Raw genomic sequence first — 25,587 nt, forward strand, 5'->3', positions numbered from 1 at the left:
ATGAAACCAGAACTTAGAGAAAATCTAAAGGGAAGACTGCCATGACAGCATCCATAATCGCGGTCATTTTTTAATGAAAAATGAACAAGCAATTTTCGCCAAAAAACAGCTGCAATGAAACAAGGGATATCCTTGCTACAAATTAACATGCTTCATGTAGAACCCTCTATAAGACTCCTCGTGTACTGTATCTGCAAAAAGAACAACATCCTCAGCTGGGTAAGGGCAAAGTCTTCCTGCCCCAAGTCTAGCTGGTTCTCTCCATCCCTGAAAGCTCCTTGGCCAACAGCCCCATGGCTGTTGCATCCTCATTCATGCTCTCCCTCTAACACTTATAATTACATTTAACCAACCTTAGTATCTCTTCTCAAAGATAATCAAGATCTTTTAAACACTGCTTCTTGCAAGTTTTTAAGGAGAATGAACTACATCGAGCCAATCTGCAGAAAATAACAAACTATTTGGAGCTAAAGGGTATCGGTCCTTGTCTTCTGAGCAAGTATTGCAAGTATCAAGCCAAATATACTTGGCTGGAAAGCTTAAATCATGAGGCCTCTTATGAGGGAGCCAAGTTACAATCTTAGCAACAAGGCTCCATGTTTATCTGTAAATCAGTATTTAGTATGCATTTATTAAGGCTGGGATTTCCAAAAGTGCCTTTCAAGAGTGAGGTACCCAATTCACGGGCATAAATTTCCCTCTGAATGGATTATATCACATGACTAGGATGCCTCTGTAACAAACAACACACAAAGGGAAGAATCAAAATTCAACAATCTGCTTTAAGGAAAGTCAAGGGCCAAAGCAGGCTCTAAACCCAAACGTTTTAGAAAGCATCAGCCCACTGACTGGTGGAAATCTCTCATTTTCAACAATTTCTGGTTCAACCCAAGATGAATCCAAGAGCCAAGCACTGTAAAAAACCTGCTTACCTACAGAAAATCCCACTGCACAGCTGAAAAGCCATCAAATGAATACAAAACTCTTTGACTCAGTGCTGTCAACAGCAGTATGTCTGAGCCTAACATGATTTGCTTGTATGGGAAATCGGCTGCCTGCCTTTCTAGAAATGCACAGCTTAAGTCTGATGAACTTCGATGAGAGCACACTAAACTTGCTCATTGAGTAGTAAGATACTTCAGCATTTTATTGGAAGGCAGCCAGACTACACCACTGAATAGCCCAGGTTTTTATCCATTGCTTTTCCTAACTTGTCTTAAACCAGAACACATTTTTTACATTTGTTTTGTAAGGGTGAACTGCTTTCTTTAAATACATTATATACACAGTGAAAAATAACAACCACAGAAAATGAAAAGAATAAAGAAAGTATTTGCCAGGACAAGATGCTATAGATGTAACATGATATTCCACCACCGTAAATATGTTAGCACACATGTCACTCAGAAATCCAAGTCACAAGTCCATGAAACCTTAATATTTTGTTAGGTAAACATACCTTTCATTATCTAGTCTTAAAATAATTTTGTACTGCCAATGGAAAACTCTATCAGACACTAAAAAGTCATCTACTATTATAAATGGTGTTAACTGGATAATTTTTCACCCAGATTTATACTTGAGGAAGAATAAAACAAATATTATCCCTGTAGCTGCAACAGAATAAAACACGTTTTCTCATTAAGTAACAATATACCAATAATATACCAATAGTGCTATATCGGAGGCAGCTTCCTAGCTGTATTACTAACAAACCATCTTCTCAGCTTTAGAGTTGCTTTACACCAGGGTTTTAACCCCACAAGGTCATATATTAAAAAAATTAGATCATAAAAATGTATAAGAGGTATTTCGTAAAGGGACACTCACCAACCTAATCCTCTGAATTTGTACCCATTTCATTTGTGAATATCCACTCCACAGGCCCTGCACGGAACAACTGGGATCCTATGTCCTGATCTAACACACGTGTATGCTTCCAAAGGACTCCTCTAGAAAAACATTGTTGCCCTATCCTCCATCCTTCCAGGTGATGATGACACAATTCACATATGTCACGCAGCACTTCTATAAATAGGCACCATATGACATAACATGAGAGAAGATGGAACATACAGCAAAGGATGCAAGCACCATGGCTGCAGTGGCAGGTAAAGACTTTCCAGTGGCTAAGCTCTGTGGCAGAGGGCTTCCGTAGGAAGTGTCACCTCACATTGTATGCCTTTTTAATGTCTTTGGACAGGTAAAATGAAGGCTAGTTATGCCTCTCAATCAAAGCAGTGCAGACCAATCCTATTCTCTTTTAAACAGGCATATGGCTTAGGAAATCAGTGGACCTGAAATTTGATCTCTCATATGATTTATTTGCCATCTTCTCCCACTACACAAATATAAATATAACAGGCATTTTTCTGCAGCCCTGAAATGATTCAGAATTAATACCAGATGACAAAATGGACCATGTACCAGGAGGAGAAAAGTTACAGTAAAAGCTCCTTCCCATTAATGGGGTCATTCATTCATATGGCCACTATTCCACAGGGAAGCTGGACATAAATTATGTATTTGACATCTAGTTATAGACGATTATATCTGACATAATGAAGTTATAATGGAAGGAGTTTGCACATTGTTTGGTTATTAAGTGCCCATTTCTTGTCCCTGCACCAGGTGCAATGGTGATAGGCCATACAAATCATCCAGAAGAAATGCCAAAATGGGCTCCCTTACTGATAAAGCACCACACATGTTTATTAATTTAACAGCTTGTCTTATGTCTCCCCCATCTGCTCATTTAAAACACTTATTTGCCCTATAAATATTTCAGAAAGAGAAGTGTAGGCAAAAATTAGTCTGGCAGAAAAGAGGAAAAAAAAAAATTTGAGAAGGGTCTCATGCTGTATACATCACTATGCTCTTTTTTCCATGTTGAATTGGTTCAACAGCTTTTTTTCAAGCTGTTAATAGGACATTCACTTTAGATTAGTGATGCTTGAGGGTGCACCACCATAGCTGACTCTGCTTTCCAGCTGTTGCCACTGTCAGCTGGGTGAAAACTTCCACTGCTGATGGCAAAGCAGCACAACTTACTACAGCAGAAAATGAAACCCACTGTCAAAAAAATCTCCTGGGTGGATGTCTATGTCCATTTTGAGCTTATCAGGTTGTATGGTAGCTTCAAACAGCCTACAAAGAATAACATTTCAAGGCATCTTTAAATCACAGTTCATCCTGATTTTCATAGCAAAACTTTACAAGGCAGCAGCTAGCTGGCACAAAAAGCTAGTTAAGAATTTATTTTTTTTTTTTTTTAGATGACTAGGAATAATGGAAACGGTGTTAAACATCACTCAGACTGTTCCCCCCGCTCCTCAAAATCCTTAAATATTTTCAGGTGTAAATACTGTGAACAGTTCCCACCACCATACAGGATTTAGCACTCCTCCTTGAGAGACTTTGTTAGCTCCCAGCTTTCTGCTAGAGTGAATGTTGTTATCTTATAAATAAACAGCAATGCCCTGAGGTGCCCCTCTGCAATGAAAACACACATTCCAAAGAAATAAGAGCAACAGTTCAACACCATAGTAAAAAATAAAACGGCGAATGGCATGCAATTAACTCTTTCTGACTATGGATAGCTACAGGACATAAAGTGGGACCTCGCTGATGATAACAAGCAAACAGGAGGACTGCAGGCTGGCTGCAAGATTTCCAGGAGCTCTGGCTACTCCAGCTATGATACTAGTTATCACCACCCATGCTACCTAATGAGGAATTAATAAATACGGAGCATGGCCCACATTCAAAGCAGCTGCCTGCTTCAGGGAAGTCAGTGTAGTCTAGGAAGGTGAATGCTTTGGTACGGATCTGAGCCACAACGACAGATTTTTGGAGAGCTCTGGACAAGACTGAGAAAAGCTATGCATCCTTGTATCTGAGCTCACCCCTCCACCGTCTTCACAACTCAAACAAGCTCCATACCTGGTAAAGCATTTCTGCGTGCGCACCTACCACACTGCCCAAAACCCACCCTGTTGCCATGCTGAGCTGTTGGAAGACTCATCTCCAGACTGGAGGCTGAGGGCTTCAAATGAACTTGCCCATCATGACAAAAAGCAAAGTTCAAATGAAAAAGAAACAAACAGCAAAGCAACCCAACAAACAAATCTGTGCAGACTTCTTCTAAACAAGGCAGCTGAAAATTCACAGTACATGCAAAGCTTATAGTCATTGCAAAACCTTTCCACTGGCTGTGCAGGTACGCTGAACAGTCATCCGACAGGTGCAACACCAGTTACCTGCATGCCTTATACACTCTGCTTGCCTGGAAAGCCACATGTGATGAGAAAATATTGCATGTGTGTTGTTGGCTTGCTGCAATGACCACTCACACGCCATGTCGGAGGGAGTGAGATCCTTTGGTGGGCTCAGCGCAGTCGTGAAGGGGAAGCCCTGAGAGCAGTCATATTTGGGAAAAAAAAGCTGAGCAAAAGCAAAGAAGAAAACTCTGTACATGACTGAGGAAAAGCAGAACACTATATAGCACTTCAGCATTACATAGGGAAAAAAGAGAATGAGGATCCCGAGCATGGGGGACCACAACCAGCATCCAGTGCATGGTCCTGTCTTGACTCAAAGACATCGAATTAGCCTCTCCCTTGGACTCTCCCACATGAAGGATGGCAGGAAAATAATATCGCCCTAAGAAGCTGGAAACATATAGCTGTAACTAACTCTAAAGGGAAGGAGCAGGATAAGTAAAAGCGGGACATGGGAGACAAGCAGCAGGACACTGTAAAGGACTCTTGAGCTGAGGGAATGGCTTTCCCAGGGAACTCAGGCAGAAAATGAAAAAACCTGGAAACAGGAGTTGTCTGGCCACCATCGGTTCAGAGCAGGGACTCCTGAAGAGCACCTTTCTTGCAGCACTGAACCCAGGGAGTGAGAGGAAGGAGAGCTGGTGTCTCAGGGCCTGGCGAGCATGGGATGCATGACCCTGTGTGTCAGCTTGAATTAAGGCAAGGAGTGCCACTGGGCCTCGCTGCCCAGTGGTCCCTTTTCTCTGGACCTGGTAAGGAGGACCTGGGCTGTGCAATGGGTCCAGCTGTCAAATCCTCCCACATCATCTGCAAAGCCATCGACCCCTTCTGCGACCTTTGGGAGAGAAAAGGGAAAAAAAGACCCAGAATGTGTGTATCCAAAAACCTGGTCTATTTTTGGTAATAAGACTTTGCAGTGCTGCTGACGTTCAGGAACAATTCTCCCGCTGGCATTGCAAATTCAAAGGGGGAGAAAAATGGCAGAATGGATCCAGCTTTTGAAGGAAGAAAGCACAAAGGGACATGCCACTGAGCTGGAGCAGACAGGAGGGAAAACCAGCAAAACCTCTGGCTTGACTCCCTGTCATGCTTCCTGAGTGGTAGCGAGAGATTCTGCATCTATGGAGGCTGAATCTCACAACTGAGGTTTACAGGAAAAAAAACCCACAGTGCCTTAACTGGGGCCAAAACAACCTCCCTGGCTAGAGAAATCTGCACAGAGGGTGAGAACGTCCCATCCCTCCTCTATTTGCTGTTTATTTCTAGAACTGGGGACCAACACACAGTTTTGCTTATCAATTCATGTTTTGGAAATGCATTGACTTCAAGCGTATCAATCTCCAAGACAACTACTCCCTGAGCTTCAACTTTCAAGGAAACCTTTGCAAAACACTAGTTCAACAGGGGAGGAGAGCTCCTCAGACTGCCTAGCTTTAAACACCTGGCATATATTTCACGTTTAATATGATTCCACATATACGCTAAAATCTGCTTCTATATAGTTTTAGTGTGTGGATTCAGTGAGTTTAATTCATTTATTTGCTGTTTTAGTACCTGGCAGAACTTGAGTCCAAACACTAAATTTAATTTATTGCTATATATGATAATTCCATAAAATCCTGTTCTAAGCCAGAGTATCAGCATCACCTTCATCTATGAAACTCTTTGCTACTGTCAGTAACCAGCATTCCATTTTTAAACACAGGTTTAATATTAAGTCTATGAGATCACAACCAGAGGTCTCTGCTACCCCTGAAATTATTCTGCATATGGATGGTGTAAACAGTTGTGTAAAAATCATGTAATCACGTCCGGATCATTAGACTGAGAGGAAGTGTATAAATAATGGTTAATGGGAAGTAATTTTAAAGCACCCTCAAATTAAAAAGGGGGTGGGGAAACAAGAAGTATCTTCATAAAAAATGCTGATTCAGGGCCTCATTTCTATTAAGTGATTTACAGTGTCATTACTGTGTTACTGTACAGAGCAGTGGTTCAGAGTAATTACCCTGTAATGCATGATGACACTAATGTACTAGTAAACTACTGGAGTTTATACTCTATTCACTACTAGCACCAGGACTCTGCAAGGCAGGTAAAAATGCCCTGCATGCATAAACAATGTGTGTAAATGTCACCAGTGATAAAATTTTTAAAAAGGAGAAGGAAGAGGCAGTTACAAATAAATCTGCCATATGAGAATTGCAACTGCGTAGACCTACTGGAGCACTAAAGCTGTATTGTTTTTTAATAATACAGGAAGGAAAGATGCTTTTATATCCCTACCCTGGCTCTATTTACATTTATTACAATTAAAATTGTCCAGTGGTTTCTTTTTGCCACACTAAGTGCAACATTGACCTGCACCTGGTGTTCAGCTCAGTGCGAGGGGGAATGCAGAAGGGAAATAAAGAGCATCAAAGCAACAGCCAAAAGCATTAGTGGTTTATGATGACTGTCATAATGCTGCTCTTCTTTTTAAAGAGTTCCAGCTATTGGAAATGTGGTGCTTTTGCCTCTGTTTAAAACAGCTCTTGTGCTTATGGGATGAAGTTTGGAACATGACCTGAGCATGTCCTAAGGTGTCAGAAAACGCTACTAAACAAAAAAACTTCATAACCCTCACATACTTAGAAAAAAAATTATTTATTACAACACTCTAATGGATTTTGGGCACTGAGGCTGAAAATGAGTCAACAGATGCATAAGTAGAGCTACACGTCCCAGATCCCAGGGCCAGAGGAAAACCTTGCTCTTCCCCCAGGAGACAGTACCAATTACTATGTTTTTAACATCCCCTAGTCACCAGCTAATAGTCTGATGCCTTCAGATCTGGCTGCCTCCCTGGCCCTCTCCTATTAAGTTACACAAGGGATTCAAGTCCTTTCACCAGTATGTAGCAGCAGTAATATCAGTCCTTTCACCCTGAGCAGCCCTTTCTTTAAGATCTCTCAACTGGGGTGGGGGGGGTGGAAGCCCTAGTGGATGCAGTTAATGTAGCAGTTCATGTTGGATAAACTCCATTTTAGCTTCTCTGCAAGTGCTGCAACCTTTCTTCCTGACCCACTTTGCCCTGCTCCTAGTGGCAATGCCATTCATCTTGCAGAGGTAGCTATGCCCTCACGAACGGCAGATCACTGAAGTTTCTGGCAGTCTTTAGCTCTTATCTTGGAGAAAGCAAGGCATAGCTTCTTTGGCTGCTGCTGTTCCAGTGTCCGTGAGTCTTCCATAGGCTGCTGCAGACTCCACAGCAAGGATTTACATTGACCTATTCTAACGAAGCTCTGAATCATCACATCCAACATCAAAGACAAAGCAAGAAGGTCCCGGAAGTTGTAACTTTCTCTGCCTTACTGGAGTGCTCTGCTATAAAGCAACGTACTAAATTTTACCACAGAACTGGAGGTTGTCAAGTGGCTTAGAATAAGCTGATGATCTCAAATGCACATGTCAAATCTCACGGTAGTTCACTCAAAGCTGAATGGAGGTTGCAGACTGCCAGCAGATGTACATGACCAGCCTGACTCACAACAAGACCAGATTTAGAGAGAGGAGTATGAATCCAGCATCCTCACAACCAAGCTCCACCACCCAGCATATGGTTGCATCTTGCAGAGATGCAAGAGAACCCACTAAGGAATAATAATACTGAGGCTGCTTCTGTGCAGCAAGAGTCAATTCCTTAGTTTTTGTTACTGCATCAGCTAAGAAAACACACATTCACACTTAAAAAGGGAAAAAACCCAGCAAACATTTACTGATCAAGTTACAGATCTAGCCACATGGATGCTGGTGGAAAAGCTCACTCAAAACTAAGGGAGCCTTTCACGCCAAGAACATTAACATTATGCTTTCATTTAGCACACAAAGTCCTTGGGCCATTTGGAGGAGCAGGGTTTGAAGTTGCAGCTGCAATTCACGGACACAAAGGTTTTTCTGTCTCCCAGATTATCAGAGACGGATAACAAAGTGAGTTTAGAAGACAGCTTTCTTCATACCACATAATGACAGTGCGCCTATCCAGATTAATCTTTCATTAACACGTTACATTTTTCAATCGTGAGCACTTAAGAGAAACATGTGCACACAAAACCACATACTTGCAGCCTTACAGTGTTTGGGCAGAATGGCGACAATCACTACAGAGGTCAATCCTGTACCCCTTCTGCCACTGTAGCACCCTTTGGAGAGTAGGGTGAAGGAAAAACCCCATCTAGGCTATAGTGTATCTCCCTGCTAACACGCTTTGGCTGTCCTCTTCCTCCCCTTCTCTTTTTCCACAACATTCCCTGTGTTTGATGTCCATACACATTTCTGGAGCTGACCAAGAAATCCCTTCATATACCTGTTTGATTTTAGCTTTGCTATTACCCATTCCAAGAAGGACAAACTGGTCATTTTGATATCCTACCCGAATATTGACAACCTAATTAAAAGGAGCCAAGGGAGGTGTAAGGGAGGTGCACCAGCCTGGATGCTTGCTCGGGGGCCAAGCCCATTTTCCCAGGACACTGGGGCAACACTGGGGGTTCATCACAACACAGCCAGAGAGCGATCCTCCAAATGGGGTAGAGAAATCACATTCATACCACTTTATTTGCACCATTCAAGAGAGGCACCTATCTTAGCAGGGCTATTCTGGCCTCACTCCATACGTATCAGCTACTAGCATTGCTCCCAAGGGCAACCAGCTCATGTAAAATTTGAGTCATCCTCTAGAGCAAACATGTCTCCTCATCAGCTCTAGAAAAAAATTCGAGCAACAGCAACACGGATTGAATCCAGGCCTGAACCACCACACTACCACTTCTGTACCCTTACTCACCTAAGGGGCAAGTGAAATCTGCCTTTTTGCATCCTGCCAGCAGTCCCCTGTGCCTGTGTGCTGCCTTTAGGAAGGAAAGGAGGGAGGCAGAGGGCAGGACCTAAGGTATACCCGTCCCTGCAGAAGTAAACTAGTGGGAAGAGCAAAACAGTTTGTGAAGAAAATGGTATGTTCAAAGCTACGTAATGGGGCATGTGGGACATGGTCATCTCTCATACAGCTCTCTTGCAGGAATTAATTTGCTCCTGAGAGTGTCCTTGTATGGAGGGTGGTAACTTTACCATGGAAGCTCTATGAACAAATGAATGATATGAACTCACGGCTATGGCTGGTTCGCAATGCACGTGCATGGAGACTGCATCACTGACTCACCCTTGGATGGCGGTCTCTCCAGATCCGAATCGAGATGGATCGGTGGGGCAATGTAGGAAACCTGCCCATGGTGAGCCTGCCCTGTGGACAAATAAGTGTTTTAAGTTCTGCTGTTTCCTACAGAGATCTATTAGGGCTATAATTACGCATACAGCATTTTTATGGCACTGGATTCAAAACAGGTTTGTAAATATTTTGTTCTATTGTGCATTTTTCACAATGAACTTCCATTTTGTGGAGACACCTGATGAAAAGTTGAAAACACTCTCATTTGTTTTGCTTTTTCCACGCAGACATGGGTACTATGCTGAATTTTAGTTATACCTGCTTTCCCACTACCATGTACATTTTGCACGCTGTTCTCTTAAAAGGCCATATGCCACAGAAGACAACTGATTTCATGCAAGCCCATTCAATCTGTTAATCTCACTCTAAAGAGTAAAGCAAGCAATTTTTGAAGGAAGCATGGTATGAAGTACAACTGCATCTGTTTTTCCCACCTGCAGAAGACGCAGATATCAGTTTGCAGAGCTCAGTATCGCTTTTACCACCATGCAGTTTCCTAGCTGCTAAAGACTCAATTCTTCTCCAGTAATTTGGAGGTAACTATACCTAGAAACTTCCATTTATAATAAAAACATGTTGTTATAATTCATCTATTTACTGTAACAATTTACAGGGTTGTTAATCTCTTTTTCTAAACATGGAAAGTTAATGACACATAGATTACGATAACAGTTAGAGTAACCTTCCCGTTTCAAGTAATATTCGTGCTGCAATAAAAGCAGTTGATTCCTCTTATGAGACACATTCCAAATAATTAATACAGCTCCCTGTTGACACTTGCTGTTGTTGCTCCAAGCAATTTCCAAGCTAGCGTCACAGACAGCGGAGCAGCGGTACAGTCTTTGGACTTCTTTGTAATGACATCCAGGAATACCACGAGCGCAGTATGCTGGTGCACATTATATGTTGAAAATATCTCTTCAGGGGGATAAAATATTAATGGGAAAGGGGAAAAAAAAAGAAGTGTGTCTGAATGGGCAGGATATATTTATCACTTTATGCTGAGGCTGACTCAGATAATTTGCATTATTAGCCATTACAACAACTGGACGTTATTCAGGTTTAAAATCTACTGACACATCATAAATTCTATATTTGCTTTTAAGTGCTTTAACATGGGAAATTTGCTTCAGGCAAACCCATAGTTAATAACGAGTTACCCCGCTTTCCCCTTCTCGTTTACATGTTAAAAATCCATTTGATGTCATTAGTGAGCACAAGTCATCATTTAATAGCTCTTGGTTCTGCAGCAGAAAGGGCAGATGGTCTGCTCTGACTCCAAGCTGCTCAATGTGCAGGATCAGTGCCCTTATAACCATAGGACAGGCTCCCCATTTGCTGCATCAAAGATACCACTGAAACATAAAACAGCTGAAGTTGGTAGGGAGCTCCGGAAATCATGCAGTCCAGCCCAAAGGCAACAAGAGCCCATGGCAAGTGTCCAGTCTGATTTTTAGTATCTCCAAGGATGGAGCCTCCACAACTGATCTGGACAAACTATACCAGTGCTTGGCCACGCTCACAAGAAAAGAAAAAGTTTTTTTCTGACATTTAAGTGTCATTTCCCATATTTCAATTTGTGCTTCTTGTCCTGTCACTGGGTGCCTCTAAGAAGAGCCTGGCTCCATCTTCTTTATTTCCCCCCCATCGGGTACTTATACATATCAGTAAGATCCCCTGGACCACATCTGGTCCAGGCCGGACAGTCCCAGCTCTCTCAGCCTCTCCCCACCCAGAGAAGCTTCAACCCCTTAATCATCATTGTGGCTCTTTGCTGGACTGGCTCCAGTAAGTCCCTGTCTCTCTCGTACTGGGTAGCCCAGCACTGGACCCGACACCCAGGTATGTCTCACCAGCACTGAGCAGCGGGGCAGGATCACCTGCCTCGACCTGCTGGCAATGCTCTGCCTAATGCAGCCCAGGAAGCTGGTGGCCTTTTTTGCCCTATGGGAACATTGCTAGCACATGGTTTGGTTTTGTTTTTGTTTAGTTTTTTTATCACCTGGTCTTGGGACCAAGTGATCCCAAATACAAAAAAGAATGATTCTGCAGGCTTAAAGGGATAGGCTGGAGTGAAGAAGGTACATGCACAGTATATGAAAGACTACAAAACATCTGAGTTTGTTTAGACATTCATTACAATTCAGTAATAACTATGGAAGTTTATGAATGTTTTATAAAAGCTTTTACTTAATATGGAGGAAGCAGTAGCATCAAATGCTCTCTTGTGATAAATGAAACAAGTTGCAGAAAGCTTTTATCTACTTGCTGTTGATGCAAAACACGCTACTTCCAAAAAAATATCAAATTTGACTTCTGTTAGACTGTATGCTCTTGCAATGCTAATAAATCAAATTTTGGATTTTAATATTCTCTCTATAAAAAAGCAATGCAAACAATTGTTGTGCTTTATTTTCTCTGCATGAATGCCAGCTTAAACTCATCAGTCTTCCCATATGAGGAACAAAGGCTCTCTACCGTTATCTGCGGCCCCCAATTACACATTTAGGAATAAGATACTTTGTAGACATTCTTGTTAACCAAGAGAACCAGTTTTTCTTTGGTTTTACTATTACTGACAACAGTGACATCTGAGAGGGTTGAGAGAAGGGAGGCAAGGGTGGGTTGCCTGAAGTGAGCCCTAGCAATGGGACTGGTACAGACACATGGAGAAAACATGGAGAAGTCAGGAGGACAAACTAGAGGATAAAAACAATGGTCCTTCTGGCTTTAACACTATTACAAGTTTTGCTACTGACTCCATTAAAAAAAAAACCACAATTTTATTCATTGAACCTATGCAAGATTTTGAGGCTGATATCACTGGTGCAGCTCAAGTCAGTCTCAAAGACCTACAGGTCAAGTTTTGCCAAGTGACGCCAATTCCCAGTCCCTTTTGTGTGAATTTTGCAGTTTCAGATGCTTACTTCACACTCCAGCTCTAGGAATGAGTGACTCCAATCTCCCTCTTTTCAGCTCCCACTACTGCAGAGAAACACTTGAAAAGGGGAGTGTGAAAGCCTTAATGGAAAAAAGAGATGGCAGAAACACTCAACACCTCCCTCTCCAAATCATCCAGTTCTTCAGCTGTTTTTTCTGCATATTGGGTCTGAGCTGACAACAGTGCAGCACCGGGAGGTGGGACATGGCCTCCCTTGCCTGTGTGACCATCTCTCCAGCTGTCAGGCTTTCATTTCTATCCGCCCATCTATTAAACCATGAGCCTATTTGATTGACTGCTCTTCAACCTGAATAGCTGCCCACATGCTAACCAATACTGGCCTGGTACCTGTGCCTATAGGAGAAGAAATGGCCGCTGTCAGGTCTTTTCCAAATTTTGCAGGATGCTCCAGAAATAACTGCACCTCTTTAAATAATTGTCTCAGTTTTTAGCTATTTAAAAAAATAGGAAAAAAAAAAAAGGATGGCTTCTGACAAAATACCAAAGGTCAAGATGTGTCTGTTGCTCATGAAAGTTGAGCATGGCTTGTAACATAACAGCTTGCACGGCCTTCTCCAAATCCCACCCTGACTATAACCATCTGGTGTTTCTACAGCCAGCTTCCAGGTAAAAAAGTAAACAGCAATCAAATGTAATCATCAAAGTAACGTGCGATGAAGTTGCCAATTTTGTATCTAATCACTGAGGTTGGGCTCCATTGCCCTTATTCCTCTTGCTGGTGAGGTCTGGCCACCAACATAGCCGATGGCCATGGCTCCCTGTGAGCGGCAACAGCAGGGCAAGAGGAGCAATGGGCAACAAGGGTTAAAGCTGGAAGACAACTGTGGGTCAGTTCTTGTCTGTTTATTTTGTATCATACCACAGGGATTCAGGTCTGGCCAACACCGCATAAATGTCAAAACTGTCGCAGGTGAGATGGGGCAAACAGCAAATGTGACATGGATGTGTCTTCTGCTCATGCCCCCTCTCTCAGTGAGGCCAGACATATGGCATCCATAGTAGCCAGGACATATGCACGTGCTGTGGCACTGGGAAAAGCAGCATGTTTGATAGCAGTGATTTTTGGGAGCAAAATGTAGATATGACCTTGAAAGTCTACCTGGTGACACGACCTTCCTCAGGTAGATGAAATAGGGGAGATGCTTGCAGATTAGAAAGTGCCTGGCTGGCCATTCTTTTCAGGCCTGACACATGAGAGATGCAACACATTTTAAAAAGCCAGTAACTTAGAAGAGCAAAGATAATGTTTTGTGAAGGCTGAATGAAACATAATAGCTTGGCCTAAGGGATTTTTTTTTTTTTTTAAAGGGATCTGGATGCACACAGACAGAAAATAAACATTCACACATCTTCAAAAATCTGCCCCTAAGTGATTTAGTCATCTACAGATGCCACAATATAAAACTACAGAAAAAAATCTGCAAATGCATGGACTAACCAAGGAAAGTAGCAGCAAAGTAGTCTCATCTGTTTATCTACTAAAAACACTTCCCCCAATCCTTTTTTGGAAACGTACCCACTGTTTGTAGCATGTAACAGGGCAGACCTCCCTCCTGACCTTATGTCAAGTTTCCAGTGCCCGTGAAATTTGATTTTTCTAGAGCACAACTCATATTGTCATGTATGCACATAGAAAACCTTTCTGCCCGGCCTTTGCTCATTTTATCCCTGAGATTTTACTGGGCAGTTACAGAAAAAACTGGATAGGAAACTTAAGACTGGAAGATTCAAACCCCCAAAAGCAAAGAGAAAGAATATCAACATTTACTGGATGAAAAATAAACCTTTTTAATATATCTGATGAGAGACCTCCTAAACATCTGATGACTTGTCTGCTAAAGCTCTGGCACTGGCAATGACATAAAGATAACTAAAATCAAAAATGGCTGGTCCTCAATTTCTCCTATTGCTTCTTTGCTCAGTGCCCATCGTACCATGGTGGACATGGACAGTTGTGCATCTGAACTGCAGTTCTCCGCCGTGCCTGACCCAGCTCCAGCAGCAGCAATGAGAAGCGACCAGGAGATACATTTTTTAAACAAACATGCTTCAAACTGTTTGTCTCATTGGGGAGAGTCCCCTTTCTTTACTGTCCTCGGGGGCGATCACTGCAACACATTTTTTTGCTGCCATGTCAGAGTGCATATCTTGCTCAGTTTTCCACCCATTTTCCAGCCTCTTTTGGTATGTATTTGTCTTCCACAGGCTCACCAGTTCTCAAGATCCTTCTTAGCCTAGCTAGCATTTCATACAGAGGATTTAATTTAATTTTGTGCTTGTACCTCTAACGACCTGGTGCTCCCATGTACCGCCTCTCCTATACCCCTTGTTGTCAGCACCTCCAAACACAGCCACCTCCATGGACTTAATTCCTCATTCTGTTTGCCCACTCGCTTGGATCACTAATGAGTTAAGTTAATAACCATGAAACTGCACATCGATTTCTGAGACTTTGATTTCAGTTCTTCATATAAATTTTTTTTTAATAACAATGAGATGGGCACACACTAGGTACTCTGAATATATATTTTAAGGAAAAGTCTTGGAAAACATACTGACAATTTTACTAATATCTTTAAAGATAAAGTATACTTTGTATGCTGTGGCCTTTTTTTCCATGGAACTGAAAAATTCCATTTTTGAAAGCAGTCCAATTTGTCTGTGATGATCTGATCTGTAAAGAACAACATTACTTTTTGGCCACATTTCTGTAATCTTCTAACTGTTAATGGGATTTTTTCAAAAATCTAATTTATTATCTAAATGTAGACTATATTCTACTTTGTTGGATTGCAAGTTCCAGGATCATCACTCTCATCCTCTTTAATTTCCAAAATTAGTACCTTTTTTTGATCCTTTTTTCTCTACTCATGGATCTTTTTGAACTCAATAATATGTAGGCATATATAAAAACATATGGAAAGATAAATTAAAAAGCTGCTAGGTTTGCTAACAAACTCTTTCAACATGTCATTAAACAAATTTCATTCAGACCTATTACTCGCCATATATTCAGACTTCTTCCAGCAGCCTTTTTTTCTGCCTTTCACCAATGACTATCTTTACAAAACATCATTTCCTCACTGCCCACCCTTTACCATTTCGCATTAAAAGCTTTCTTTTTAAATAAAGCTTTTACAAAGCCATTCCTTAACTCAGACATGTCAGAGGTAGCACTGATTCTGTCCAGTGCTTCATTTATTCATGGACTTTTATGGAGTATCTCTCTTTCATCTGTACCTCTCTCTCTTTCACTGCCCTTTTAACTCCTTAGGGTAGCAGTAACTCACCTGCTCCCTCTTCTTCTCTCCCTCCCAGGGTTATTTCCCTGTCCTTCCCCTGAAGATGTACATGCCTCTGAATACACAAAAACCCTCTTTTCCAAAGGATGCTCCCCTACTACATTATCTATGCTCTCTTGCCATTTTGCCTCTTGTATTTCACACCAGGAACCATTGCACGCTTAAAGCAAGTGCATCAGGAAAAGGAGGGTACCTGCAAATGTGGCTGCGTGTGGAGGGATTGCTGGCTCCTGGTCATGGCTGCCTTCTGAAAATGGAGGTTACTGAAACCGGCAGCCTCAACAGGCATTGACAGAGAGCCTACAATCCACGCCGAGGAAAGGCTCCTGTGTAAAGCCAGCATAACAAGCAAATGTTTCTTTTCCCATACTGTTCTTGACAGGAGCAAAATTATAATATTGCAACTCTGTATGTTGTTTAACCGTACGTTGCTTTTGAAGAGGTCATAAAATGTATATAATAGCAGCTCTTCCAAATGTCAATATTGTGTGCTCATGCATCTTATTTTACAGGTGTAATTTAAAGTCTGAGTGTAGGACATGCAGGACTCTGCCTTTTTCTTTTTTTTTAACTAAAAACCTGTTTTGATATATGCATTTTGCTTCTCTGCCTTCCAAAGAGAGGGGTCAAGAGGTGGGTTTTCACCTCCCTGTCCCAAGCTGTGGCTGAGTTCCCCAGTACTGACCAAAGCAACCTGCAGGCTCAGCCACCAGGGCTGCCAGAAGTGAAGAAAACCTTGGAGCTGAGGCAGAAACCTCGATAAAGGATACAGGGAGAGGGTGAGCTGAGGAGACATTTGGCTAAGTCTTTGTCACACATGCATCTCGTGTTTTAGAGTAAATGCAAATCCAAAAGCAGTGCCTGGCAGTGTGCTTGTGAGAGCAGAAAGCATGATAAAATGGACTAGTCTTTTCAAAGGATGTGCTATTACTGCTTTGAATCTGTCACAACAAACAGCCTTGACCATAAGACAAAGGAAATCAAAATAGACCAAACTGCCCTCACGTGACAGTCATTATCCAGGAGGGCCTAGGCTATGTTTGAATTACAGGCAAAAATAAGGACCAAAATAATGCCAAAGGAATGGGTTAAAACCTGCCTATTATAGTAGCTAAAGCAACTGGAGGCTTTTCATTAGTGGCAACTGCATATTTTCAAAGGAGCACTTAGGGCTCATGTCCCAGCTGAAGTCAGAGACGAAGAAGCTTCTTCAAGTCACACTGAGATTCCTTGTTTTGCTGGGCAAACACTGTAATTTCTAGTTCCTGTTTAGATGAACCTCACCCCTCTGTTAAGGACTTAAAACATTTGATTTAGCAGCACCTTGGCTTTAGCGATGCTCTGCATCCTCCAGCACTTGCTCCAGAATTTACCCTGCAGTATGAGAGCGCCTGGTATAAGGGCCAGGGAGGAAGACAGAGAAAAAAAACCAGAAAATATTTCACATGTGCCATTATAATTAAACAATGTTAAAGACCTCCTATCTTCCCCTCATACAGCAGCACATGGAGGAAGGCCATATCCAGGTCTGGCTTTCCCCATGCCTGAGGCAGGGAGCTGACCTGCAGGGCTGCACATTTTTTGAGCTTTGCTCCCTGAAAGCTTGCCCAGAAGGCTAAAGAAACACGACACATCATATTATTCTTCCCCTCCCAGATGTGCTTGGTGTGCTATGAAATACAATTTACCAGTCACCTGCACTGGAAAACAGGGGGGAGGAAGAGAGTGATTTTGGTGCAGAGGAGACCGAGGGATTTGGAGCAATGCAGTCCTCAGAGCCCTGGGGCAGATGACAAATATCAGTAACCACAAAGCACCCAGAGTGCATTTTGCAACAGTGAATACAGCAAAGCCCAGGAAGGTTTTCTTGGCCACCTCTCAAAGATTTAATCTGATACGAAGAGTGCTGTGCCAGCTCCTGCCGTCCTTACTCTGTTCTTGTCCCAAAAGTCAAGCAGGACGTTTCCAACTGCCTTAGTGGGTCAAGCCCAGCCTGTTCTGCCTCAGATGAGCCTGAAAAGACTTGGGATGGAGAAGTCAGGAGGACCTTTTCAGGGGAAACCTAGCCAAAGCCATCCAGTTCATCTCCTGCAGAGGCAAAATTGTTCCTTATGTTGTTTTGAAAGGTATCTCCTCAGGGCTGCCCACCACTCCCTCTCAGCAGACCTTGCTATCAAAAGATTTCACCTTTGTTTTCCCTTTCTTGGGGGACAGGGTGGGGGTTGGAATCCTGCTGCCCCCCTGCCTGAGATGTTTTTGGCTTATTTTTTCCCCATTGCTGTGCTCTCACTATTGCCCATGTTTCTTGTCTCCCCCATCTCTCTTAGCTGGGCACTCTTAACCAAGGGTGTAGCTTCGTGTTAAAGCTAACCCATTTCACAGTGGTCTTCCCTCCCCTGGGATATGGCCAGGCGTTTCCATCCCCTTCCTTGCAGCAGATCTCGCAATTAAGGCAAGCACAGAGTGAGCTAGAGCTGATCTGATGGAAAACGATCCACTGAAAACAATAATTACTACTTTTCTACTGGCTCAATGAGCAGAACCAATTCAGGCTGCCGTGGCGGCAGTGCCAGATCTGATGCAAAGGAAAGGGCAAGAATAAAAGAGCCAGGGGTGGGATGTGGACAGCTATCAGTTTAACCGTAACATAAAACCGCACCTGGGAACAGTAGTGGCATTGTATCTGGACGTCCCCTGCATCCCCACACCAGACTCTCTCCTTGCCCCAGGGAGACTCCAACCAATTGCATCCTTTATTCACTGCCTTTCAGACAGCTTTTAATCCACCTGCCAGCATAATTTAGAGATCTACGTCTCACAACTCCAGGTCAAGGGTTTTAATGAAAGCCAAATGTGTTACAGCACGCTTACTCCTTGCGGGCAGAACTTGGGACACAGTCCTGTCTTTCTGTGCTGCTCTTGTTCACCCAGAAAGGGGAGCAGTGGGGGAAAAGAAGAAATCGGGCAGTAGCTCTCGCCATGGTGAGCTTAAATTTCAGTGGCAAAGCATCCAGGCGGGTTGTCAGAGAAATCAGCTCAGATGCTGGATTACGTGATAGGAGACACGTCCAAAGCAGACAGGTAGATCTGAGTCATCAGCCCGGAGATAGTAATTGAAGTGTCTTGTGGTTTCAAATATTGTGAGATGTGGTCCGAGAATTTGTCATTCCCACCCTCCTCCATTTGTGACAGCCTATAGCAGATGTGCCCTCCAATTCTGACTCTATTTTCCAGCCTGTATGTCTCTGCGTGTGTAGCATGGTCTCCATCCCCATGTTGCACCTCCCTGGTACTACCTATACCTCTGCTGCGATCCTCTCTCCTCTGTCACCTCCAAAGCAAGTGAGACCTCACCTCCACTCACCTTCTACATCAGACAAGTCCCTCTCCAGGAACTCATGATTGCAAGCCTCCAAGAAACAATTTCAGCACATGGGACTGCTTCTCTGGCACCCAAAGTGCATCCTCTTCTCCCACTTAATGAACTCCACCTTCCATAGCCACATGACCACATACCACACAAACCTTAACTCCTATCTTCCATGGGTTTCTGTGACTATTCCTCACTGCAGCTCAGAAAGGACTGCCAGACAATAAAGCATTAAAGCAGTCTTCATCATTACAGGTATTTTTATCAACCGCTCTCATTAAAGAAGTGCAAAGAAATGAGAAATTTGTTTTCCAAGCAGGTCAGTGCACCCTAACTTCATTAATCACTTATTTTGATCTGCAATAGGAGCCTTGAGACAGACAGCACAGCCTGCCTGGCTCTGCTTTCAGATTGCTGCCAAGCTTCAGCTGCGGTGCAGAGTCCCTGCAAGAGTGGATAAACTCCATCCCAAAGTGAGTGATCAAGCAGTAAATGAGATTAACACTATGTTATTTGATGAAAAAATGAAATAAGGGTATTTTCTCCATGACCTAAAAGAACAGTAATCTAAGCCACCTCATCTTCTTTCTTTCTTTTTTCTTTACTTCTTTCTTTTTGAGATAATACAAGGTATGTCTCAGCATGAAGGACATGGCTGCCTGTAGAGGGATTTTGACAACTCCCCTCTGAGTGCTAAAATGCTGTCAGCTGAAAAACTGAGCTGTTTGGGCAAATTGATCCAACTCTGACAGACTTCCTCTCTGTTTTCATGTTTTCTTTCTTAATCAAAAGCCTCCTAAAGAATCCATGTTCTCCGTTCAATCTCAGAGAAGGGGGAGAAGAAGGGAGATCACCTACTTTTGCTGTACTCTTCATCACTAACCTAGCTGAATGGAGAAACCTGCGAGAGAAAGGTCTCAAAAGTCTCTCTCAACTCCCCATTGCATATGGATAGAGGATCTGAATACAACAGTTTTTGTAAATCACATATAGGAACTGCATATGGACTTTCTGACTGCCGGCAAGGGCAGAGTCAATACATTTTTGGTGCAGACACTAACAGCATAGGAAGCAGAGCTTTTAGGCCTGAGTTTATCTTCAATGTCAATAACAGGCAAGCTGCTGGATCAGCCATCCGAAGAAAACCTTACCGGGATTTTTTTCAATAATCATTAGGAATCATCTCCCTCTTCCTCAGCCCAAAGAAAGTGAAATCTAAGCATTTTTAAACCTTGTCCCTAGCTGTGAATATATCTGTAACCTTTCCGCATCAGTGACAATTTTGAATACCATTTTTGACGGTCAAATCCTTGAAGCACTCTTACTGCTTTATAGCAAAGATTAAGCGTGCTCCTGTCACAGTCAGTAAAAGAGCATCTCTTTCTATCACTTCGATTGGAAACTCCAGAAATCCCCAGTCCTATAAGGTGAAGCAGTGGCAAGCAGCCCAAAAATGCCTTGCAAAGACAAGTTGGGGCTGTGTTGGTTTTGCATTCTTTTCACCTTTGCACATAACACAACTTTACAACTTGATGGACTGCTGTCTTGCTAAGTGTCAAAACACGGTGATGATTGTTTATTTTTTCTCTTTATCTACCTGCTGTAAACTCAGCTGGGGGAACCCATGCTCAATGTGGCTAATGGTTTTTTATTATTATTTTTTTTTTAGGACCCATGCAGCAGCATTGCTGGTTTATAGATTCAAACAGGTTTGAAGTCTGTAGCTTACCAATTTTAGTTTTGGTGAAGTCAACTATCGACTTTACAAACGTCACCGTGTCCCTTTTCATTGTTTCACAAAGCCAGGAACGACACAGGTGGTTCCACCATCTGTTCCCTTCATGCTGCTGTCCTACACTTATTTCTACACAGCCAGGGACTGAAAAGTTTGCAATGGTTCAGAAACTGCACAAGCTCACTCATTCCAAAATAACCATGTGCAGAATATGGGTCTATACATTAAACATAATTCTACAGACCAGATGTTTCATACAAGGTCAAATATCAGTTTTTCAGTATCAGATATTCTCTATTTGGGACCTAAATTCTTTATGGCCCTTCAAGCCTGCCTCTGGACTATTCTTATCTTGGTTCCCACGATGTTACTGTAGTCCTTTGGATGACAGTTTTGATTATAAGTCTGCACGCTGCCTAGAACAATAAGATCCTGATTGGTACTTCTTGAATAATACATATGAATTCTCGCCTGAGCCTCCTTCGCACCGTATGAGTCACACTGGATGCCTGTCCTCCACAAGGGCTGCAGACAGGTCTGCAAGGGCACTGCTCTGTCTTGCCAGCACTGGGGCAAGGGTCCCAAGGCACAGACAAATTTCCTGATCCCATTGACCTAGCTACATACATGCAGGGCGAAGAGGCATGTTACGCTTACATTGTTTCTGATGTGTCTGTCTGGCCTCAAAAAGGATTACAGGAGACACACAGCATGACTGAAAATGACATCACGGGGTCTGAAAAGGACACCCAAAAGGTGGTGTATTTCAGCTCAGTTGAAAATGCTTTCAGCTCCTTCTGCCTCAGGTTCCTGCTCTTTGCAGTGAAATATGCTGCTGTAAAATTAATGGGCAGTTTTAGTTCTGAATATTTTCCTTTGCAACAGACAATATTCAAATTGTCCTTAGTCCTATATTTCATCACCTCTGAAACACCCCAATGCAAGAGAAATATTTTTTTCCTTTCAGAGCTACAACCCCTTAGCTGCTTTAATGAATGTAGAGATTTACATATTCACAAATACTAGCCCTGACCACTATCTCAAGCTGAACTTCCTCTAACAGGCTAACCCTTAACCTTGCATTTGGGTTTCTTAAATGATCTTTTCATTGAAGAACTGACAAATTCAAGCTCCAATTCTCTAGCCAACAAGGCCTCTGTCAGTGACATGAAGCTTCTCCTTCACTCTCCTGCAACCCAAGCAAGGAAGAAGAAATGCCAGTATTTCTGACTAGGTATCTGAACGACATAGGATTCACAACTTTTAAAGAATTAGCTTCATCCTGAGCAACAGTAATAACTACCTTTTTGCTGAGGAGCCCAGGATAGATACACGCTTGTCTTCTCTGGATCAGGGAAAGGACAGAGCAGCTCTGTTTAATCCATCTTGTTTAGGGTTATATCTAATAGAATTTAGTGGCTTGGTGCCACTGAAAGGGAGGTATGATTTCTGGGTCGGCTCCTTGGGATTGAATATGCAGTCTCAATAATATCAGCCATTCCAGCTCTGATTGACATGATAGTTTCAATTGAAGTAACATTGGTTGAATGGCTCAGTGACCACTGCAGCAAGAATTGTGTGTACACAAGAATTTGATAGAAGATAGTATTTAGCTTTCAGTAACCTGTATTGCAAATGAGCCCACTTGCTGCAGAGGGATTCTTGGAGCAGCACAATCTGCTTAAAGAAAATAAATAAAAAAAAGAGATTAAAAAAAAAATATCTGGTATGACCCCACTGTGGCATTGACACCTTCAGAGCAGCATAAACTCACCTTTCTAACACCAGCCATTGGTCCTAAAACAAATGAGCTGAACCCTGGGCAAGCCTCAGCCAAGTCTACCTCCTTTCTCCAGCCTCTGCAGGTGGAGGGGAATGCCACTGAGGAAGGTGGCTGGGCTGCTCTCTGTGCCAGTCTACTATTTCAGAGTTTAAGCTCCTTTGCACAGGCAAGTTCTTTGTGCAGGAGTTCAAGCTTTCATTGTCCTTCCCTCCAGGGGTGACTTAATTAGAGATGGGGGTTTATTCTCAAGTTACAGGATTTGAGGAATCATGCTGTTGTTATTTCCAGGCAAATCAAACAGAAGCAAAGAGGGACAGTAAATGGGGGAGAAAAGTTCCCTAAAAAAAAAAAAATTTAAAAAAATGCTGACACATCTACAAAATGGACAAGACTTACCTTCACAGCAGGTTGGAGACCCTGGCATCTGATCCTGTCTCGCTATGTTCAGGGAGAAAGTCCTCTGAAAACTTTTCCTTTGTAAGAAGCCAGCCAAAAATCTGCAATTAGTTTCATGCAGATGAGAGGCCAGATTGCAAACTGCCTGTTACTTGACACAAAGGCAGCTTTCTGTTCAGGATAAGCAGAGGTTTAAAAACCACTGGAAGATTTTATTAAGGTGTGAGACCAAAAGAAGGGAGCAACTGCAAGAAAAAGCAGAGGGCAATAAAATATCTGTGCTGTGAATTGAGGGCAAATACCTACACCTTCTGCTTTACAAGCTGGTTGAGCAGGGAAGCAGGTTTTCTCCAGGTGCCTCAGTGAAGCTGATTACAAAGGTTACAAATGACCGGAACAAGCTTAGAGCTCCCAGGAGAACCAGAAAAAAAACAACCTGTGAAAAAGCCTCAGTTTGTCAGGTGCTTGAAATGACATTGATCAAAAGCCGGTGCTGGGAAGACATTTCACTGTCAACCTCAAGCATGTACAAGCCAGGAGAGACACCCTCAAATTCTGAGATTACATCCTAGGACTTTTAAGCGAAAAGTGAATAAAGCCCACAAGAAATAATAAATATTATGGATTTAGGATGTTCCTTGCTGTGCCTCAAAGTCTTCAGGAACTGTGTTTTAAAGCTTCTCTTTCTGCATAGAAATGCAAGAAGACTTTTGTACTTCTAAACAGAACTGAAAATCCTGCAATCACAGGGGCTGAGGCTCTGGAAAAACCATCACTGAGCTCAACAACATGGTCACTAGAGTTGACAGCCCTTAAGTTTTACTTGAGAGAGCAAAATGTAGAGATTGCCTTTTTGAAAATTCGTATTTTTGGTGTGGCATTTAGAAAATGAAGAAAGCAGAATATAGCCCCAGATGTCCAAACCTCCAGAAATCTGGTAACAAAGTCAGGCTTCTGGACCTTGCACTGGCGCAGATGAGCGCTCCTGTGCTCTGTCCTACTAGCTCTGCTGGGGATAACCTCCCACAAGGAGGTTAATGATACACTGGGAACGGGAACATCGTTAAACAGCCACCACAGCGCCTGGACAGCTCAAGTCTGCTTGGATTCATGGCATCACAAAATAGAGCCATACGTTTTAGCTATTCATGGTGTACACCAGACACATGCACAGAAACGCTGTGACAGCTTGAGTTGTTCAGCGGGAGAAATCATATTTGAAACAGCACGTCAGGTTTTGATTAAACTGGCAATTAAGCAAGCAAGGAGCAACATGCCCTGGGGTTGCGGAGATGATAAGCCAGTTTCAAGACAAATGGCCAAATCTTTAGGTGGTGCAAATGGCTGCAACTTCACTGCCTTCAGCAAGGCTGTGTCTTTCCGTTTGAGTTGTGGATCCGGCCCTTGGAGAGGGACAAGACTGGAGATATAAATGGTAATGAATGGCATTCAGCTGGGAAGAAGCCATTGTGCAGGGAGGCAAAAATTGACACTTCACAGTGATTTCTGATACAACACAGGGATTTGCAACACAGTGATGGACTGCTAGCAACAATCCTCATCTGAGCTGGCCTCCTCTCTCAGTTGTCAGTAGGCTTCTTCACCAGAGGCAGCTGGGCTAAAAGGGAGAGATGCGAGGACAAGCAGATACCTGACGTTTCCCTTTGACCTCTAGAAGCTAGTAAGGGTCTTCAGCCCCGTTGATAAAGTTCAGCCTGTTCAGATGCTTTTCTGAACTAAAATAATATGATTCAGTGAACTGATGCATCTTACATTTTCAGTGGGCACAGGACAAAGGAGAATTTAGCAATTCTATCATAATCTCCCCAAGTTGATGATCACCTGCCAAAATTTCATCAATCTCATCTATAACAATCTCCTATTGAGTAGGATGCCTCCAAGATGAAGAAATTAGGGTCATCTGAGGTCAGCGGTCCTGCTGCTCAAATTTTAGCTAAGAAAATTGTCTCAGATAAACTAATGTACTGGAAACATCAGAACTGATCAGTACTTATAACCAAAGCATAGGATGCTGTCAGATAGCAATTGTGTAGACATACTTTGACGCCAGCAAACCCTTTTTGATCTGGTCCACATCTCCCAGTTTCAAAACAAAGGTCCAGAATTCAATTTAAAATACTATCAATACAGCACTAATACAAACAGAAAAGAGCAGGTGATAAGCTTACTGTGGGGTGCAATGAAATGAGAAAACATCACAACCGTCTAAACTATGACTTAGCCAGAAAACAGTGAGCATCTAAGCATTCAGGAGACAGTGCAGCTGGAGGAGGAGGGCCCCACGACATCAAGTGGAAAAGCAAGTCTGTGCTCCTAGGAAAGCAGGAAATTCAGAAAAAAATTCAGACAAGCTCAGGAAGATGCAGGGCCTGGATCCATCCCTGACTCTCATTCAGAGAGATACCCTGGAAAGGCACCAAGGCTAATTTTTAACCAAAGTCATCTGTGCTTAGCTCTGCAACAAACTATGGCCTC

The 25,587-nt window shown here is 42.7% G+C and overlaps 1 protein-coding gene across 1 annotated transcript in view; it reads right to left on the reverse strand.

Moving 5' to 3' along the window:
* ADGRL3 (adhesion G protein-coupled receptor L3) overlaps positions 1 to 25,587 on the reverse strand; it is a 514,733-nt gene that overhangs the window by 133,080 nt on the left and 356,066 nt on the right. Inside the window, exon 9 of the mRNA XM_074866987.1 lies at positions 9,478 to 9,558. Within this exon, the coding sequence (XP_074723088.1) occupies positions 9,478 to 9,558 (81 nt within the window). The remainder of the gene's footprint in view (positions 1 to 9,477; positions 9,559 to 25,587) is intronic.

This window comes from Strix uralensis, chromosome 4, assembly GCF_047716275.1.
Source record: "Strix uralensis isolate ZFMK-TIS-50842 chromosome 4, bStrUra1, whole genome shotgun sequence".
In the NCBI taxonomy this organism is placed as follows: Eukaryota; Metazoa; Chordata; class Aves; order Strigiformes; family Strigidae; genus Strix; species Strix uralensis.